The sequence below is a fragment of the Mus caroli genome, unplaced genomic scaffold (genome assembly GCF_978045245.1).
Source record: "Mus caroli unplaced genomic scaffold, Mus_caroli_1 scaffold_13, whole genome shotgun sequence".
Lineage (NCBI taxonomy): Eukaryota > Metazoa > Chordata > Mammalia > Rodentia > Muridae > Mus > Mus caroli.
Genome location: NW_028227268.1, coordinates 8,241,171 through 8,262,805, shown reverse-complemented (window position 1 = coordinate 8,262,805; position 21,635 = coordinate 8,241,171). Strand labels below are relative to the sequence as shown.

The following is a 21,635-nucleotide window of genomic DNA, read 5'->3' as shown; positions in this document are numbered from 1 at the left end:
TCCTTTGCTTCTTTGTTTTTTTCAACACAGCTTCTCACTGTGTAGCCCTGGCTGTCCTGGAACTCACTCTATAGACCAGGCTGGCCTCCAATTCAGAGATCTGCCTGCCCCAACCTCCCAAGTGCTGGGATTAAAGGCTTGTGCCGTGAAGCCCAGCTCCGAGGATGGTTCTCAATTCTGGCTGTACAGTGGACTCAAACGGGGGAGCTTTAAAAATTTCTGACAGCCAAAGAGCATCCCATTTAAATGGAATCAGAGTGCCTTAGGCAAGAACCTGAGGAATGGTTCATTTCAAAGCTCCCACGGGGGCCAGATTGAGAATGGCTGTGTCAGGATCAGCTCTATGAAACACAGTCGCTTCCTTGTGTCTGTGTGCTTGCCTGCACATATGTTTCACAGAAGGCCCGGATTATCTCCACTCGGCAGCTAGGAGGGATCTGCAAAAGTAGTTAAACCTCAGGTTTATAGTTGCTGTGGGATAAAGTCAGCTGCCTCAGAGGGCTGCTGGGAGGGTTGAGCACTGAGCAACGAAGTTGGGATAGGGAAGAGATCAAGACAGAGAGCCTCTTTCCTCGCAGGCTGCAGCAGGAAACCTGTGTGTGTGTGTGTGTGTGTGTGTGTGTGTGTGTGTGTACTTAGCACAGTCCCGAGAACTTAACGCCATCCCACAGCCTCTGTAGTTGCTATATTACTGTACTATCATTGTTGTGCTTCGATTGTGAGGCTTGATGCTTCCAAAGGCAAACCTGTCCCCATCTCCCTCCACTCCCTATAGACTAGGGCGGAGGGGCCGCAGAGCTCCGTGGAGTCTGCACAAGTTACATGTTGTAGCCAGGAGGGGCAGGTTGGGAGAAGATAGCCTTTCTCCAGGGAAGGGAGTGTTGGAGTGGAGCAGTTGAGAGGAAAGCCTGGGCTAGCTCTGGACATTGGGCAGCTCAGGAGGAGAGCATGGTATCTGCTGAGGCCTGCTGAGGGCGTGTGTGTGTGTGTGTGTGTGTGTGAAAGGTATTGGCTTCACTGCTAAGCACACACAGTTGAGGCCAGGGGAAGACAGAAGGGTCTTTGTGCACGCTGAAAGAGTTGTGTGTGTCTCCTCCAGCCTTCCCCTGGCCACAGCAACTCCTTGCTGTCTAAACACACACAGAGCAAGCCCAGTCATACCCGCCAAACATAAACACCTGCACACACCCACCCCATCATGGCCCGAGTCCTGGGCCTGTTACTATGACAACAGTGCCTTTGCATGGGCATGTTTGGGTGTCTTAAATCCTCTGGGAGCAGACTTATTCTCAGGTTGAGTGTGGAGGCAACGCCCTGGTTCTTGCACGCATATTCCAAGCAAACCCCTCATAAACCAAACTTCTCTCACCACTCAGGGGAGCGCCCAGCTGGCTGTGTAACAGAATCACTGAGAAGTTTCTGCAGGAAGGGCTCTCCTTTGCATTTAGAGACTCCATCTGGCCCCAGACCTCCTCCCCCAGGACCAGCTCCACCCCAGCCCCAGTCTAGCCTTCCTTACATGCGGCTGCTGGGTGGGATCTTGCGTCCGTCACGGAACCAGGTCACCTGTGGCCGGGGGAAGCTGGAAATGCGAGGTGCTCTGATGACAGCAGCTTCTCCGTGGTTCACACTTTGGCGCTTCTCGCCTTCCTCAAAGCTCCCCATGTCTGTAGGGAGGGGAGGTGCAGAGGTCAGAAGGGCAATCCATCCTCAGGGACTGGCCGGCAGAGAAAGAATAGTGTCAAGAGGATGATCACGAAGAAAGAAAGGCCCCCCCCCCTCTCTTGGAGTGTCCCACATCCCATCAGGTGTTTCCAGCCCGTGCCCTTCCCTGGCTGCATGCATCCCAGGATAGCTATGAATACAGTCTGACGTCATAGATGATACAGTCTCTCACAGGGCATGATATTGAACACTTCTGCTAGCAGCCTGTGTGATGTGTCCTGCTTTGACATTTAGGTTTTGTGTAATTTGGACCCATGTATCCTTGACACAATTGATTTAGCCAACAGACACGAGAGGCTTATCATTATTTCACACATTTTACAATGGGAAAAACCTGCTCATCAGCTAAGTTAATTAACCTGGGAAAGGTCATATCACTAGCAAGGAACAGAGTCAGGATTTGAACTCACGACTCGCCCTTTCCCCTTCCCCACCCTGTGGAACTAATTCAGTATTGCAGGGGATTAGGCTGTGGAGTCTTGGGACTGGACCTCTGTGCCCTTAGGCAGAGAGGAGGGTCACATCAACACCTGCTTCTCTAAACATAAATACTCCACAGATAAGTGGAGACATTGCTCCTGGCCCTGCTCTTCTGTGAGTCAGGAGGAAAACAGAGAAGGCAGAAATCACAGGGGCGTGTCTTCTGGTCCCATGCCTGCCTGCCCGCTGGGTTGGAGTGAAGGGACTGGCTCCCACAGCAACGTCTTTGAGTGGGCTTTGGGAGGGAGTAACTGGGCTTCCTTCACCTTGACAATGAATGTGTATCATTGAGACTCCAAGTGTGATGCATGAAGTACCCAGGGTGCCTTGAGACACGCAAAGGGAAGCTCTGAACTTGCCTGATCGGTGACGAGCGTCTGTGCTCACCGGTGACAGTGCTTGACTGTGTATCGGGAGTACCAGAGTTTAAAACTGCTGTTGGGATCTGGACCCCCAAAGCTTCCCATTTCTTTGGTATGGCGCGTGGATGGCGATACCCCAGTTAGTACCCGAGCCAGCCTCTAATCTATTACTATGACACGCTTAGACCTAGGCTTACCAGACCAGCATCCCTATACGTACTGGAAGTTCAGACTATGGCTTCGAGGGCCTTAGTTTCTACCTCAACCAGGGTCCCCTTCCTAACCACAAAGACACATGTCCTACTGAGGCAGAAACTGTCATGGCCTCTTCTTTCTGTCCACGATCAACCTGGTCCTCCGAGTCACTCAGGGTCCCCTTTAGGACCTCTTGTTCTTCTAGAGGTGAAGCTAGAGTGGGTTGGATTCTGGCCCCAGTATATCTTTTTAGTGTCTCAGGCACGAGCCAAGTTTGAGGACTGCTGTACTGGCTGAAGGCAGCCCTGGGCTCTTCTACCCCATCACAGGCAGACTCACTGGGGATTTGGTGAGCCACCAGGATACTCCCTACTTCCCACTTTCCCAGGTCATGGGAGACCTTGTGGAACACGCCTAGGCCTCTAAGTCCTGATTCTGTTGCTTGCAGATGCTGCAGTATGCCTAGATGTGAGGCTGTTGATGTTCATGCGCATTTTCTCCAGCCCGGACTTGACCTTCTTAGACACCCTGATCCAGTGGTGGCTCATCTAACCGTGACTGACGTCTCGTTTCCAGCTCCAACTCTTCCTTGGGCGTCAAGGCACTATTCCCAACAGTCTGCTGGGGGTGAGCTGGGGTGGGTGTGGGTGGACATGGGGTGGTCATGGCGGGGGGCGGGGGATAGGGAGACCTTACTATCTGCTCAACAAGCTCTCCTTTTTGTCCTGTTGATTGTCCTGTATCGGTCCCTTTGCCCCAATCACTTGAGCTTAAATCCTTGGAGTTATTGCTGTTCCCTTCCCTATCTCCCACAAAGGCCTCCGCTCCTTCCTTTGGGTGTTGCTTCATGGACCAAGGCGCACCCCACCCCCACATTAGCCCATTCCTTGAGCTGCTGACTCCCAGTCTACATCACCCAACCCCCACCCCATAAACTGTCTTGGCATGTGTGTGTGTGTGTGTTTGCCTTACTTAGAGCCTATGCAATCTCCTTATTGCCCGTAGGAAACTCGAGGTCCTCTTTGCTTGTATTCAGGGTCGTCCCTAACCAGACCACAAGCAGCCTTGCTTGCTTCAATGCCTGTATCTTAATACCTTGGATGACTTACGTCCTACTTCCCACGGCTAGACTGTGCTTTTGCTAGGTACCTGCCTAGAAGCCACCGGATGAGCCATAGCTCACCACTGTACCTTGGATCTCCAGCATCCTGCATAATGGAACCAACTTGGTGTTTTAAAAGAAAAGAGCTGCTGACGACATCTTCGTCTGAACTTTAGCAGGCACCGTATACATTTGGAGACTTCAAAGGTTCAAATCCTAGCCCTATATGTCCCCAAGTCTTTGATCCTTGACCTTGTGGAACTGTAATTTTCCCTCTCCTGTAAAAGTGAAACACAAGTGTGCCTTCCTCACGAGCTGCACTGAGGAAGTGAGACGGTGTGTATATATGCCAGATTGCATCTTCCCAAAGGTGCCTGAATCAATATTTATCCCCCTTCCCACATGCTCTTGTTATAGTGTGACTCATACTTCTCCCACGTATCCCTTGAGTCTTGAGGGCTTGAGACTGCTCTATCAATAGAACATGCTGGGAGCAATGCTTTGTGGTTTTAAAGGTGAAGTTATTCAAAGGAGATGCCATCTACCTGGCTCTACTTGATAGATACCTGCCCTTAGAATCCAGCCACCATGTCGTGAGGAAGCTCAACTGGGTGTGCACTGGAACACCTTGCTGGAGGAGAACCGAGGCTCTCAGGTGCTTACCACCACTGCCGGATTCCTGGATGGAACCTGTGACTTCACCTGCAGCCTTTGTGTCTACCACAGAGATCTAAGTTGCCACCAGGCAGGAACGGCTGCACCTTGTCCCCATTGTGCTCTGTCCAGACTCCAGACTCACTGACCGCATGAGCATTAAAATATTGCTCTGCACTGTGGTGTCTTGGGGTCATTTGTTATGCCGCCATGGATATGGGAAGAGTGTATAAAACTGCCAAATAAGTATATCTAACATTTTCACATTAAAACTTTGGAATCCTGTATATTTTTCATGATTTAGTATAAACATTACCTCCTCAACAAAGATTATCCCAAACCAGCCAAATAGAATGATAACCAAGCATTTACCCTACGCTGGGTTTCTTTCCGGACAGACTGTGCATGCATTATCTCATTTGAGCCTCCAATAATGTGACAGGCTAGATTTTAATAAATACGAGTTTTTAGTTGTTTATTAATTTCTATTACTTTGCTCTATCTATAAAAAGATCACATCAATAAATCATGCTGATTTAAGTTCTTATAATAATTTTTCTCTATTTAAAAAAAACTTTTCACAGAACTCAGAAGATAGATTTAAACAATTTAGAGCAATTTCATGATAATGGTGTTTCCTTCTCTCCACTCTCTCTTGTTTTATTGGCTCCATTTGGTCTTCGAGGAAATGAAGGTTCATGGAGATGAAGCGGCTAATCCAACATTAAGCAGTCAGGGTCTAGCACAGTGCCACTTCCCTCTACACATCCCCCCTGCTCAGCTTCGATCCACAGTCTCCACAGAAACCCGAGCTCTTTCCTACCTCCTCCTAGGTGACCAGCATGGCCAGGCATCTGGAGACTGTTGTATTCAGAAGCAATTGTCTACCAGCTGGCTATGTCCTTGCTCTGCCTGGAACCACCAGCTCCTGATGGAGCCCTACTGTGTGTCAGGAGGGCTCTGTGGGGGTGCTGATAAAAGTGAGAGCCCATATTGCTCTTACAGGGGACCGGGATGCAGCTCCCAGCATCCAGATGTTGATGCCACAACAATCTGTAACTCCAGTTCCCAAGGATCTCGTGCCCTCTCCTAGTCTCTGCATTCACAGGGTATCATAGACTCACATGGGCGCACACACACTCATACAATTAAAAAAAAACATTTTAAAGAAAAAGAAAGACCTGTTACCGAGCTGATTATTGAGCTTACAATCTGGCCCAGCAGACAAATTCACAAGCATGTGTTTAGTGGCATCTACAACAACTGCTGGGAAGGAAAGGACAGAGTTCTCTGAGACTAGCAAAGTCTCAGGTCAGGTCCCCTGAGGACCTCAGTTCTCTGTGCTAGCAAAACCTTTCGCAGGTTGGTGTGTGTGGGAGGCAGAAATAAGGGTCAGGTATAGCTAGGTATGTGTGCATGTGTGTATGTGTGTGTACTGTGAATGTGTGTGTGCACACATGTATATGGATGTATGTGTGTGTGTGTGTATGTGTGCTCATGTGTGCATATGTGTGCATGTGTGCTCATGTATATGTATGTGTATTGTGTATAGGCATATGCACGCATGTGCATGCACGTGCACGTGTGTGCGCATGTGTAGCTGTGTGTATCGTGTATATGTGTGTGCACATATGTGCTCATGTGTGTATGTGTGTTGTAAGGAAAAAAGTGATAGGGTAGGACAGAAGGAGAGGGTATAGGCAGCAAGCAAAAGGCCAGCAGGGCAAGGTCCCTGCATAGATGAGAGATGGAGAGAGCTGCATGGGTGAATGGATGGATGAGGACAGGATTGATGGTGGAGTGGGGAGATGAAAAGAAAGAAAGAGATGGAGGGATGGATTATTGAATTATATATGTATGTTTATGTTCCCATGTACATGTGCTGTTTGTATGTATGAAGAGATGGATTGTATGAGGCTATGTGTGGTTGTTTTATGTATAGGTGGATGGTTGTGTATGTGGAAGAATGTATATATGTAGAATATAAAATAAAAAAATATATATATAGTTTGTGTGTGTGTGTGAGAGAGAGAGAGAGATGGTCTGGATAGTTGGATATGTCTCACATGTGTGTGGATGACTGTGAGTGAGCACGCATATATGTTTACAGTAGGATGGATGGAGGAAGGTTGGGCTGGGCTAGCCTTGGTCCCCTCTGCACACACCCCATCCTCTACCCTCTACTTTACAGAGTTCCCACCTCACTGTGACTCCCAGGCCCCAGGCATCTGTCACAGGAGCTCTAGGACCTGCTCAGAGAGCCCTGGCCTAAGCAGGCAGCACCCACTGTATAAGTCTGCCCTTTTCAGTCCCGGGCACACAGCTGGGATGTGCTGAACTGACCAAGGGGAGGTACTGAGGAGGCCAGCCTGCAGGAGCTGGGCTGAGGAAGGGAGGACTGGCTGGGTCCAGGTCCCCTGAGGACCTCATTGCTAACTCTCTAAATGCTGTTAATCCATCTACCCGCCCACCATGTTATGCCCTGCAGGGCTTATCCAGCCTTCTAGATAAGCTTCCCCCAGAGCAGAGGACTGTGGCCTGAGGCACAGCGGGATGTGACCTGGAGCTCACTCTTGATGTTTTTGTTAGAGCTTAAAAGGGCCTGGAAGGTAAGAAGTCTAGTGCAGAGTACCTCTCTGCACTTACTTACCTTTAAATTGTGAGATGGGTCATGCATACGAATGTGAATATAATTATATTTATAATTTGAAGAACGCAGTCAACACCCATGTCTGTACCACAGCATCTAGCACACAAGTCATGGCCCTGTTGGTACTCAGTTCCCCTCCCCTTACAGCCTCCCCAGCCTGTTCTGCCCTCTTCGGGGCTAACCTCTCTTTGGAATGCTGGGCCACCTACCTATGTCTTCACAAATAGTGTTACTCAGTTTTTCATGGCTAAATCAACCTAATTTTAAAGTCACTCCTGCGATTACTCTGTAGTTTCTTGTGATTTTTTTTTTTGGGGGGGAATAATGTGGTTTTGTGACATCGTTCCCTGAAATCCTGGCTTTGAGTTCAATCATCTTTATAGCTGCCTAGAATTGGGTCTCATGGTACTGATGCTGTGCACAGCTCTTCACAGCCCTGCCAGGACACAGGGTCTGGGGAGACCTCTAGGGCCTCATTCCAAAGATGCAACTGGAAGGCTGTGCCACCCACCACTTTCCAAAATCTTACCAATTTACCAGTGTATCCCCCTCACACATAGTCTGGTTGGACTCTGGGTTTTGACAGTTGGGTGCACATGGCCAAGTATCTCCTTGTGGTTTTCTACATTTATTATGAAAACAACATCCCTCTCTCTACCAGATCCTATCTCAGCCCTGCCTCAGCCACCAGCGACTTCCAGTTCATTCTGAGCACAGCTTAGCGTGCCATAGTCTATCCCAAAGGTCCCACATCCCTGTTCTTTCCTCTGGTGCTCTCTGCTGCCCTCACTCTCCTCCAGCCACCCCAGCCTCAGACCCTCGAGTATACCACAGGGCCTTTACCTTGCTGTTCCCTGGCTTCGGCTGTTCTTCCCTTCTATGTGGCCCACCCACCTTCTTAGGTCTATATCCTTAGTGGCCATTCTCTATTACTGTCCCTCCCTAGTTCCTCTCACATGGCTCCATTTTTCTTGTAATACATTGCATTCATTCATGCCATATATAATTATAATGTGACATGATACAATGTTATATTATATATTATGGTACAATATTGTAAACTATGACACAATGTTATATTATGTACTATGATACAATGTTATATACTACAATAGTGTTATATACTATGATACAGTGTTATATACTATGATACAGTGTTTTTTATATAGGATGATACAATGTTATATTATATATTATGACATGTTATATTATATACTATGGCACAATGTTATATTATATACTATGATACAATGTTATATTAACAGACTGCTTGCTTTCCTGGAGAATAGAACCTTGCTTATGTTTCATTATAACCGGGAACAGTGCTGGGGATACTATGGGACATTCTACAGCAATTGCAATTATTTATTTTTTTCAATTTTTCTCCAGGCAGGGTACTGCCATGTTTCTGAGGTTGGCCTGTAACCCACTGGTATCCCTCTGACCCAGAGTCCCAAGCCCAGGGATGGCAGGCATGTGCCACTACACCTGGCTCACTACAGCCATCAGTAATGGGTGCTCATGACAAACCTGTCACATTACCCCAAGTAGCTGCACAGTCCCCCGCTATCACATCCTTTATCCACACTCATGCTGTAGATGGGAAACAAGGAAAAGCAGGCCAGCCAGAGGCATTTCAGTGCCGCCCCAGTCCTTGTGATTACAGAGGGACCCTGTACCCCACTTTGAATGAGTAGTTGGCAGCATGCTAACAACAGGGGTAGTGGATCTGCCTCCCGGGACAAGCAGGCCTTGCCATGCACCTGTATGGTTGAGCTTGGCATTGTGGGATGGGATGAGGTGGGTGGGGCAGCAAGTTCCCTTGTCTGCAAGGTCTAGGGGAGGGGTAGAGGGCAGGTACGGGGAGCAGAGAGGCCCTGAATGTGGTAAAGCTTAGGGGAATCCTGATTCTGAAGAGCTTTCCAACCTCCTGGCCATTCATTCTACCTGCTCAATGGCAGGAATTTATGGCGACTTTAAAACTACAAAGAAGAGACTCTGAGTGGGGCCAGGGAGGGGGCTGGGTCAGGGAGATGTTTTATCGACTCTTCCTAATTGCTGTAATTAAAAACACGTAAAAAAAATCTTTCTTTTTTTTAAAACGACTTTGCCATTATCATTCGTTGTTAGGCAGCTGCCTTATTAATTTCTCATTAGAACACAAGTCACAAGCCCTCTCTAGAGAGGGGCAGGAGCTGGGGTGGGGCCTGTCAGTTCCAGGGTCCCTAGAGAAGCCACTGGGGAGCAAGCAGCATGAGATCACAGGACCGAGTTTCTCTCCTGCCCCTGCTGCCCCCAGGTGGGCACAGCAGACAAGGGAGGGGTGAGAGAAGGATTGGGGAAAAACATCCGGTACCCTTCACTCTCAGAATGATGTCCCAGTGCAAAAAGACAGACAGACAGACAGGCAGGCAGACACCTACTGACTGACAGAGAAAGCCAGGAGAGCATGTTTTCTCCCGCAATCAGATGAAAGAGCAGGCCACTCCAGATCTACATCTCTCTCCAGATGCATGCACACAGATACATGTGAGCACCGGCTACGTATTTATAGATATACCTGAGCAGACATTTACACACACAAATCAATGCAATGCAAGGACACATATCTGCACAGACATGTGTCCTGCTGTATCGAGGCAGATTGACCCAGACATACGTATTTAAGACACATGTATATGTGCACACAGACATATTCATTCTCTTTACCCGCACGAACCAAAAGGCAGATCAGCCTTTATGAAGACATAGGAACATGTGCACACACTCATGTGCACATGGGCATGCACACTGGAACACGGTCTCTCTCTGGAGGTGTCCCTGCTCCATCTGCTCACAGGACTCTGGGACATGAAGAGAAATTAGTGTGTCCAGCTCAGTCCATGGGCTACATGTGCCCTAGAATAGCTATGAATGTGGCCAACATATAATCAGAATCATTCTTCAAGCATGAGGTGTGTGTGTGTTTCTTTTATAATTTGAATGCATGGTTTTTGAGAGTCAATTTTATAAATGACAACACTATGTCAAAATGTCACAAGGTGGGCATGCCCGGCACTAAAGGAAGATGCCCTGTGGCCTCCGTCAGCTGCTGCTGTCAGCTTCCTGAACTCCAGTGTTGAGATTCAGGCTTTGCTCTCAGGGCGTGAACGGAGTTGCCTTTAATACTGGTTTATGGACCGGGCTGTCCTCCACTTTTGATTACAGCTGTTTTCTCTAATTATCACACGCACACGCTGACAGCACTTAGGTTCTCTGAGCGCTTTCTACCCTCGACTTCTCTCCCCACAGCGGCCTCTCCCTGTTATTTACTTGCCGTTACTTTTCAGAGGTAGATGGCTTTTATTGGAAAACTCATGAAGTCTTCCCAGACTTCTCTGATCACCAATGTGCCACTGGTCAGCTTAAAAGAGCCCTCTATGTGTCTCCTTTGTAGCAAGAGGTAGGTCCTTCAGGAAGCAGGGTGTCTGGGGAAGCGATGCTGTGCACTTTCGGCGTGGTAGTGATTCTGGGGCGGGGAGCCTAGAGTTCTCACACCATCCTCCCCGCTTACCTGAGGAAACCTCTCTGGGCTTTGGTAGCACCAGAAAGAAGGAGTCAACCACTGAAGGCTTAGTGATGACCCTCTGCCCCCTTGGTACTTCTGCGAGACCCAGTGCATCATTCTCTGGCCCCCTCATAGGGTGGGGCATCTTGAGACATCTCCCAGTACCTCCTGATGGTCATTGGGATCCCTATCTTATCACTAAAGTCAGGGCTAGCATCGCTCCCACTGAATGAGCTAGAGAATGACAGAGTCAGGCCATGCTTTTCTGAAACAAAGTGCCAGGGAGTGCTTGACTCTCCAGCCTTGTCACAGAGAGGTGCTATGTGGCATTACAGAGCTCCCATGCCCTCTCAGGGCCTTGCTTCTACCAGATGTAACAAGGAAGGATCGGCCTGGCCATGCAGGAAGAGCTAGCAGGGGTAGAAGGCAAGAGTATTGTCCCAGACCTCCACCGTACTTACAGGCCACCTGGACCTCAGTCTGCCGCTGTAGCAGGGCCCCCATCCGGTTACGCACGATGCAGCGGTAGAAGCCAGCGTGGGTGCGGTCCAGGCTGGTAATCATGTACCTGAGGGACAGATGAGACAGCCAATTAAGTGAGGTAGGTGGTTTCAGAGGTGCAGGGGTCAAGTTGGGCTCGGGGTCAAAGGTCATGGGATCACCTTATTCTGGATATGGGATTCCAGCAAGGTCCTTATCAGTAGGATGTGGTCCGTCCCACAAGCCACAGAACTTTGCTCAGCTGTGTAGGATTCTACCTTTGACCACGCCTCCCTGCCCATGGCCACACCTCCCTGCCCATGGCCACACCTCCCTGTCCATGGCCACACCTCCTAGGCTTCTCTGTTATGGGGCTTTTGTCCCTTCCTGCTTATGACTCATTGAGAAAGACAGGGACATTTGGTTTTTGGCCAGGTGCAGAGCTGTGTTGTAAGTATTAATCAGAAGAGACAGGCGAGAGAGGCAGGGAAATTCACACATCTCCCCAAGTGTTCTCCCTCAGCTCTTCCCATACGGTGCTGCACAGTAGAGCTGGGGAAAGAGCTGGGGATGGAGCCTGCTGAGCCGGCGGGCTTGGCTCTCACCCATGTGCCTCACTCAGTGCCAAACCCTCAGTCAGGGCATCAGGCACTTGTCGCCCTCAGAACCACAGAGCTGGCGCTGGTGAGCGGGTGGCTGGAGAGCAGGTGTATGGCAAACTTGCTTTACAGAGAGGCAGGACGCGTGCAGATCAGTGAAGAGGCTCCTAACAGTGAGGTGCTAGGCACGTGGGGACTTTCTGGTGTTGATGGGAATGGCTGCCCTGAGAGATTTCCTTTGCATTGTTAGGCAATGGTTGAGCAGGGTCCTCAGAAGAAAGAGGAGTTAGGATCATTGATATCCTTCCCCAGTTCTCAGGGTCCTTGATTTATCCAGCTACCTTGATGGACAATTTAATTTAAAAAACCATCTATTTCCAGGGTATGCCAAGGCTGGGATGCAGTAGCTTGCTCAAAGGAGTTGCCAGTTTTATAAGAATTGTGGTCTGGACCCACCATCATTGTTATCATTGTCTTGGCTACCATTATTGCCACCATCACTGTCACCATTGTCACCATCACCACCGTCACTGCATTGTCATAACTACCACCACCACCACCATCACCATCATCACTGCCACCATAAAATCACCATCACCACCACATTCACCACCATCACTGTTGATATCACCATCACCACCATCACCATAGTGATTATTACCATCGCCACCATTTCTCCCCACCACCACCACCACCATCATCACTTCACCATAACTGTCACCATCATCAACACATCACCATCATTACCGTAATTATTAGGATAATTACCATTACCATTATAATCACCATTAGCCATCATCAACTGCCATCACTGGCACTGTTATCATAAACATTTTCACCACCATTGGCACCATTATCATTCTTGCCATCTCTGTCCTCGTCATCACCATCATCTCCACCACCATCATCACCACTATCAGTGCCAACACCTCTACCACAAGCACCATTGCCATAATCATTACCCCATCATTATGTCTATCGCTACCCCATTATCATCATGATCACCATCCTCTCAATCATCACCATCCCATTGCTATCACCACCATTACTGTTATCACCACCACCATCACCGTTATGACATCACCACCATCATCACCGCCACCACCACCATGATCATCGTCATCTCTGTCGACATCATCATGATTACCATCTTCTCCTTCCCAGATACCACACTGTCACTGTCATCTTCACATTCCCAATGAAGGCACCATCTGTGGCTTTTCCCGTCTCTCTGAGCAGTTCCTGACTCTTGGGTACCATGGACAAATAGCACTTTAAAAATATGGATCTACAGCCGGGCAGTAGTGGTGCATGCCTTTAATCCCAGCACTTGGGAGGCAGAGGCAGGCGGATTTCTGAGTTCGAGGCCAGCCTGGTTTACATCGAGTTCCAGGACAGCCAGGGCTACACAGAGAAGCCCTGTCTCAACCCCCCCCCCCAAAAGGATCTACATAAGACTGTCAACTTTCTAACTTTGCCATGATCATTAAAACCCACCAACCAAAGAGAAAATGGAATCAAGCAGAAAACATTATAAAACAGAAAATAATAATATTGTGAAGTACTGGAGAGAGAAAAATAAGTACAAAGGCCTAGCACCTTCTCCTGGTGAGTCCTGAGGACTTGTGTCCAGTCTCCAGGTAAAGGCAGGAGAGGACTCAGCGCTCCCACATGTGTGTCTATGCAGATGCGCACTCCCTACACACATCCCTACCACAATGATAATAAATAAAAGGGAAAGAGTGGAATCTGATACTCTAAAAAAAGACACCAGGGGAAGGAAAATAACGAGAAATGGCTGGGACATTCATGAGAAGATCCTTGGTTTCTGAGATAACGAAAGGAATCAAGTTAGAGCAAGACCCTTTTGTGTGTCAGGTTGCCAGAACACAGATAAAGGGTTAGAGGGAAGAGGAAGGAGAGAGGGGAGGAGGAAGGGGAGGAGGAGAAAGGAGAAAGGAGGGAAAGGGGGAGGGGGAAAAGGAGGGAAAGTGGTGAGGGGAGGGGAAAGAGAGAGAGGAGGGAGGGGAAAGAAGAGGGGAAAGGGATGGGGAGGGAAACACATGCTGTAGGTTTGTTGGTGGCTCTGGGAATTGGTCCATTCTTTGGGGCAAAAATCTACAGCAATTAAAACACGTAGATTCTCTGACAAGAACTTGCACTCCCTGGAGGTGGCTCTTTAGTCATGCTCACAACAGTGAGACAGAAAAAAAAATATGTACAAGGATGTTGGCTGTGTCACTGCTTTCGATAGCCGAGATAAACAAAGAGAAATAGGAAGCAACAGACACGTCCATCAACTCTGAATTAGATCAATAAATGATGCTGGGTTCCTGAGTGAGAGAACACCTGTGTGGGATGAAATAGAAAAGTCTCCAAGACACCCAGAGTGAGGAAAGGAAATCAAAGCAGGGAGATGGGAGAGTTACATGAATCAAAAGACAAGTACAAGGTTGTGTGTGGGGCTAACAACCGCAGAGCTGACAGGTAGGGGCAAGGAGACAATGTATCCCTGGTGTTGCTGTTTGGGGAAATGTTATCAGATCTTAAATGGTTGGATTATGCAAACTGACACAATAAAAACAACCTAGACTGGTTCCCTATTCCCAAGTTAAAAAAATAGTACATGTAAGGACATTATTTGGTATTATATCATTTGGATAAATTGAAACAGTAAATGTATGTATGTATGTATGTATATATATGTGTGTGTATATACATATATATACACATACATATATGTATATATGTTTGTGTGTGTAGGTGTACACTAAAAGTCATTTGTATGTGCATGTGTGATTGCCTGCACCACACACACAGGTGCACAGATATTTTTGAGATGGTATATCAATAATGTATTATTTCTCTTTTGGGAAAGAATCTGGGATTGGGAGAGGGACATGTGTTCTTCTTTGATTGTGTGTTTTTCTATGCCACTGGAATCATCTTTATCGTATACACAGGTCGCTTTTATTTTACAGATAAAATTTAAAAAGTGCTACTTTGTGCATAGAATTTAAGTACACATTACAAAAAAGGCACCAGGGACTCGTTGAAGCTGAATTTGTTTGCCAATGTCAGTGATGCGTGGCGAAATTTAAACTTTAATGAAACCCAATGTCTGCCGAAGACTGACATCCAAGTTCTCTTCAGCCAGACAGCCCCAGGCCCCACCTGGAGTCATGAGGAAGGACACAGGCTGTTAGTCTGTTCCCTGACCTTTGGGGGATGCCCTTCTGTTTCCTGTAGCAGAGGGTAGGTGGCCCAAGAGCGCAGCCCTGTCTCAGTCACTCCTGCTGCCTTCCTCTCACTGACTGCCTGTATGCTACTGCTCCAGCCTGGGAGACCTATTTCAGGCTTGCAGGTACCATTATTTAAAGTAACACTTCTACTCACTGCCTCTCTACCAGGGGAGCCCTATTCACAGCAGCAGAATTCAGCTCTTGTCACCCCCGCCAGGGATGGGAGGGAGTTGGTTTGCAAACTCAGCACACACTATAAGCAGGCCTAGTAATGACAATAACCATAGTCGTTATTGTCACTATGTCCCTTGCTATGGCTGCCAGGACACACACACACACACATGCCACAGCTCTGTCTACTTAATCCACCTGTGGCCACTTGGCCAGCAAGAGATCAGAAGAGCCAGCCAGGTCCATTAGGAGCAATCACAGATGAAATCTCATGAATGAACAGCTCCCCACGGCCCCTGCCACACCAAGAGAAAATGTGGCGAGGGACACCAGTGCTGGGACTCTCCTGCAGGGGAGATGCAGGCTAGACTTTCACTTCTGTTCATTTGGATGAGCTACGGAAGCTTTTGCTCCTCAGCATCCCTATCTGTAAAATGGGTGTGAAGGTGGCCATCTTAGATGCCTCTCCAGGCACAGGGCAGCTTCCACACAAAAGCCTGTTGAATGAGAGAGCAAATGTAAGGGCCACTGGTGGAAGGTTCTGGGCTGACATGGGGAGAATCAGAAGGGAGGACCAAGAAGAGGGTATGATATGATCCTTGTTCTAATCACCAGGGGAGCTCAGACGTCCTTGCCTGGATTCCAAACCCTTAGCCAAGTCACCTTCCTTTGATTCTCGAGGAAGCGGAACCAGAGCCTGGCTCGACACACATGGACTCGTCCAGCTCCGGTCTCTTCAACGGTTCGATTATTTTATTATAAGAGTTTTTCCACATGAGTCAAAACTCAAAGAACGAGACAGAAAACATGGTGCCACGCTCCTTACACCTCAGCTGCTGGTCATTGATGACCTGTGACCCACATGTGGAGAAGCTCACAGTCAGGAGCTTCTTAAATATGTGTTAGAAACTTCTTTACGCATACGAGAGCAAATTCAAACGCCCGCTCCCTCTCCTTTATAATCAGGCAAGCTGGGCCCCCTGCTCTGTGGCTGTTTAGAGATCCTCCCATCGCCCATCCAGAGCTGCCTTGGGCTTTGTCACAGCGGCAGAGCATGGGTACTCTTCTGGACAGAGGGGGCTTTGCTTTCTCAGTTAGGTGACCCAAGGTTGCTGGGAAGCAGAAGGATGGAGGGAAGAGGTTTTGGGCTGGGCAGGAAGCCACATCAAGAATGTACCACTCTCCTGAGGTTTGTAAGACTGAGTCCCTGATTTTAACCCAGTGGGACCCCCGCCCCTCAGCCTACTCTTCCTAGATGAAGAGGAGGGTTGGGGGAGACTGACCAGCATAGCCATAGGAGGGAGGGACAGCCACGGATAATTGGATTTTTAAGAGACAAGAGACAGGAAAACTAGCAAATAATTGCCCAGCGAGAGCCGCGTCGTTTCCAGCACTTGGTGGAGCACACAATGCCCTTTCTGGTTGGAGTCCTTGGGTGTCACAGTTGATATTTAAAATGATTCTTACTCACATTAAATAAGATATTCCAATTCCACGAAGCTGTCAGGAATTGATGCGGACACCAGAAATAATAGGCGAGCTCTCCTTGTATTGTCCTGGTTAATAAATCAGATGCCTGGAGATGCGTGCCAGACGCTCACGTGGAGGAAGGGTAGGTGTGCACGTGTGCGAGTACGGCACACACGCTACACACAGAGTGTACTCCTGCACACCCACAGACATTCGAACATACCACTGTGTACATCCACAGATGGTCAGGGAACCCAGCAGTCTGCAGACTCACAGGCACACATGTGTGCACACACATGTGAGCACCTGCTCTCCCTAGGTCCCTTTTTTTTCATGCGGACCGTGTTTCAGAGGGTCACCATGTCCGCTGGTGGTCAGCAGACACCCTGTGCCTGACACCTGTTGATAGACAGCTGAGGCTGATGTGTTTCAAGGTCAGTGCTGGGTGCTAGGCAACTGGGCTCTGGGGATGAGGTTTTCTGTTCTGTTCTCATAGGGTTTTGGGGGCATTGGGTAGTAAGCACCATAGTGTGTGTGTGTGTTACATGTGTGTATGTGCATGTCTGTGTAAGTACATGTATGCATGCAGATGAGTGCTTATATGTATGAAGGTGAATGCGTGTGTTCTCAGCCTGTTCATGACTCAGGGATAAAGATGTGTGGGACCTGGCCAGTGAGAGATGGAGTTGGCTTCTGTTTTATTTTATTCATCATCATCATCATCATCATCGATCAGTCATGTGTGGATTTGAGTGCAGGCTTGTGCATAGGAGTGTGGGTACCTGAAGAGGCCAGGAGAGGGTGTGGGATCTGGTGGAGCCGATCACAACAGGTGGTTGGTGAGCTGCCTGGCACGGATTACAAGATTCAAACTTGGGTCCCTCTGAAAGAGCAGTATGGACTCTTAGCTGATGGAGCCATCTTTCCAGCCTCCAGGCATTGTTTTTTGTAACAGGTCTTCAGGAAGGAAGGCTCTGCGATTCACAGGGAGCCATGGATGCCTGCCGAGTGGTAACAACCCCACCCCCATGCAGCTTACACCCCACAATAGCCGCCATGGCTGTAAGCAATACCAGGGCCTCAACATGTACAACCACTTCACTTCAACACTGAAACACTGTACAGGGTACAGCTCATCCTGTCCACAGGTGAAAGATGGCCCCAGAGACAGAGATTAGCGTGTTCTGGCCACAGTGTGTTGGGGTAGTCGGCATGTAAGGGGCATGGTCTCCAAATGGATGTGCACACAGGAACATGGAGCCCTTCATTCCTGGGGCTCACTTTGAAGGACAGTGTGCCTGTTCTTGGAGAACTGTTCGTGAATGAAGGTGGGAAGTGGGCTATTGTTTCAGATAGCCTTTCCTTCTCTTTTTTGAGACAGTGCCTTACCAGGTAGCCCAGGCTACCCTGGAACTCAAAGAAATCTGCCTGCCTCTGCCTCTGCCTCAGAGCACAGGGATAAAAGGCATTCACCACTATGCTTAGCTCTCAGACATCTTTCTGCAGTCGGGCTCACCAGAACTAACTGCAGTTCTCCAGAGTCAGCATTCTGAGGGCTGGGCTGTCATGAGATATCCCTTCCAGAAGGAGAGAGATTTTTCTGAGCAGTCTAAGAACTGGATCCAGAAGATGGTAATATAAGGGACGCTTAGGATGAAGGTGCTGGGTGGCTTGTGTGAAGCCTGCCCTGAGCCTTTTAAAAACATTAAATTATACTTTGTATTCATTTCTTTGTGTACGTGTGCATGTGTGAGGTCAGAGGACAAGTTTCAGGAGTCAGTTCTCTCCTTCCACCACGTGGGTCCCTCAGGGTTGGAGTCAGCTCTAGGTGCCTTTATCCACTGAATCATCTCCCTACCGCCCTGTAGTGAGTGGGTCTTTTGATGGTGGAAAGGGAGGCCAAGGAAAGGAAAGGGTTGAGATAGCTGGGCTAACTTTGTGTTAGATGATGAAATCACACTGAAACTGAAAGCAGCCTTACAAAGCCTTAGCTCATGGAGTTGGGATATGGGGTGGGGAGTTGGGGAGGGAAAGGAGAGAGAACGAGGGAGAAGGGAGAGAGAGTGGGAGGGGGAAGAGGGGGAGAGAGTGAGCACAGGAAGTCTGATGCTGATGTCATGGCGAACACCTGAGGGACAATTTGAGAACAGTGATTTCCACTCTTCTATTTTAAGCAGTTTTGATCCTGTGTTGTAATTCCCTCACACGACTCAGGTAAAAGCCTGACACCCACAACTGTATCCTGCCGTAGGCTCTGGGGAAGGATGCTGCAGTCTGGCCCGGTGAGAGCATCCTGCTGATGAGGAATTCATGGGAAGAAACAGGACCGTGGCAAGATGGCTGGTGGGCCCAGACAAGGAAGCAAGGTCTGCCAGAATTCTTGGGATGCTAGAGAAGGTCTTGGATGGATATCTGGATGGGCACAGTGGCCCTCGGGAGTCGGGGGCGGGGCATGGGCATGGCAGGTTCTTCCTGAGCCCTGGAAGATGCAGGGATGTTAGTCACTATGGACAGGGTGGGAAGGAACTTACACTACTGTCAGCTGATTGTTGAAGTCAACCTGACCAGGCTAAGGGACACCCAGGGTTAGTCACTTTTCTCATCACTGTGACCAAATACTCGGAAAAAAACAAACCCTAAGAGAGGACAGATTCATGTCGGTGCACAGTCTGAGAGGACACAGTGCATCATGACAGGGAAGGCACCTGCATGTGGGAGGAGCATGAGACAGCTGGCCACACTCTTTGCAGTCAGAGGGATGGCTGCTGGTGCTCAGCTTGCCCTCTCCTTTATATTCAGCCTGGGACACCATGAGACGGTGCCACCCCTACTCGGGAAGGATCTGTCCCCTTCAATGAAACCTCTGTAAAAACCCCTCATGCCCAGAGGTGTGTCTCCTAGGTGATTCCAAATCCAGACAAGGTGATGCTGTCGGATAACTGCCACACAGCAAGCTGGCATCCATTGAGTCTGGGTGTCTGTGAGGATGTGTTAGGAGAGATCAGCATTTGAACTGGAGGACGGAGTAAAGGGGACTACCCTGACTGACATGACTAGGCATCTCCTATTCTTGAGGGCTGTTGTAGCAGAACCAAATGGCGTAGAAAGGAGAGATTGGATCTGTTGTGAGCTGGGTTGTCTACCTCTTCCTGGCCTCAGACACTTGAGTTCTTGGAGCTTGGGCCCCTGGACTCATAGAAGAGTGGCCTCCCTGGTTTCAAACTTCCCTCATAGGACTTCATACTTGTGAGTTTTGCATACCTATCTTTCATGGGTTTTAGTTTTAGACCATGAGACTTCATGGCCTTCACATTCCCATCTGAAATCTCACATATGAGATATATACTATCACACACACACACACACACACACACACACACACACACACACACACACTGAAATATCTACTATCACACACACACACACACACACAGATCTAACAGAGTCTATTTCTTTTTATTTTATTTTTTTTGGTTTTTCGAGACAGGGTTTCTCTGTATAGCCCTGGCTGTCCTGGAACTCCCTTTGTAGACCAGGCTGGCCTTGAACTCAGAAATCCGCCTGCCTCTGCCTCCCGAGTGCTGGGATTAAAGGCGTGCGCCACCAACGCCCGGCTACGGAGTCTATTTCTATGTTGAACCTCCAATAATGTACCATCTTCAAGACATGGGGACAAGCGGATGCTGGGCCAGGTGGCCGGGTCTCTTTACATACCCCTGCTGGTCCACACAGGCATGTGGAGAGGTAGAGACTTTGCCCATACTGAGAGGATCCTCTCAGGATAAGGAGGGGGATACAGGCATCAGTCACCATCTGGTGGCATGCAGCAAGCAGGGACTGGGCTGAGCCTCAGGGCTCTGGAAGACCCAGCCCTGTGTCTAGGATGTGGAAGGCCCCAAATAGCACATTCCCAGGCTTTGAACAATCACCTGTCTGGCAGCTTTGGGCAACAGCAGCTGGTTCCCCTCTCCAGATGCTGCGCTGTCTCATCCTGGAACACACCTCTGAATTCGCAGCCAAGGCATCTCCTCCAGGGCCCTTTCCAGAAAATCTCCCTACCACCCCCTAGGGTCCTCTTTTGCCTGAGCTGCTGTGTTTATCACAACTGAATTTACCGTCCTGTTTACTGGCACACATCTCCCCGCTATGGTTTTGAATGTGAAATGTCCCCCTCAGGCTCCTGTATTTGAACACTCTGTCTCCAACAGGTGGTGCTGTGTCTGTAGAGCTTTTAGGAGGTAGGGTCTAGCACAGAAGTGCATCACGGAAGATGGATGCAAATGAGTTACCCTGACAAAGCAACTTAATGAAGGAAAGGATTATTTAGGCTGAGAGTGTTCCAGAAAAAGAGAGTTGGGGAAGACATGGCAACAGGCCGGCATGGTGGCAGGGGCAGGAAGCTAGCTGATCACATTTCATACATGCACACACACGAGAGAGAGAGAGAGAGAGAGAGAGAGAGAGAGAGAGAGAGAGAGACAGAGAGAGAGACAGAGAGAGAGAGAGAGAGAGAGACAGAGAGAGAGACAGAGAGACAGAGAGACAGAGACAGAGAGACAGAGAGAGAGAGACAGAGAGAGAGAGAGACAGAGAGAGACAGAGAGAGAGAGAGACAGACAGACAGACAGAGAGAGAGAGAGAGAGAGAGAGAGAGAGAGAGAGAGAGAGAGAGAGAAACAGAAAGACAGAGAGACATAGTAGGGCCTGGCCATATAACTTCAAAGTCAGTTCAGAGTGACGTATTTCCTCCAGCAAGGCTTCACCTTCTAAAGGTTCCATAGCCTCTCCAAATGGCGCCCAGCTTGGGATTGAGTGTTCAAATGCATGAGCCTATGGAGAACATTTCTTACATCACAACAGGAGCTTGGAGCCGGGCCCCACTTCTAGCCCGGATGCCTTGCTTCCTGCTCCACTAAGGTACGCCAAACTGCAACCATAGACAGAGTCACCAGCCACTG

At 48.8% G+C, this 21,635-nt stretch overlaps 1 protein-coding gene and 1 long non-coding RNA gene across 6 annotated transcripts in view; one reads left to right on the top strand and one right to left on the bottom strand.

Moving 5' to 3' along the window:
- Positions 1 to 5,019, top strand: part of LOC110304422 (uncharacterized) — a 28,801-nt gene extending 23,782 nt beyond the window's left edge. For 3 of the 4 annotated variants that reach the window (XR_002379081.3, XR_002379078.3, XR_002379079.3), the window contains 2 exons: positions 3,211 to 3,389; positions 3,799 to 5,019. This is a non-coding gene — a long non-coding RNA (uncharacterized LOC110304422). The remainder of the gene's footprint in view (positions 1 to 3,210; positions 3,390 to 3,798) is intronic. The other variant, XR_015044931.1, reaches the window with a different exon arrangement.
- Sdk2 (sidekick cell adhesion molecule 2) overlaps positions 1 to 21,635 on the bottom strand; it is a 277,776-nt gene that overhangs the window by 111,628 nt on the left and 144,513 nt on the right. For both annotated transcript variants that reach the window (XM_021175806.2, XM_085829438.1), the window contains exons 3-4: positions 11,177 to 11,283; positions 1,520 to 1,667 (exon numbers count right to left, since the gene is read on the bottom strand). In XM_021175806.2, the coding sequence (XP_021031465.1) occupies positions 1,520 to 1,667; positions 11,177 to 11,283 (255 nt within the window). The remainder of the gene's footprint in view (positions 1 to 1,519; positions 1,668 to 11,176; positions 11,284 to 21,635) is intronic.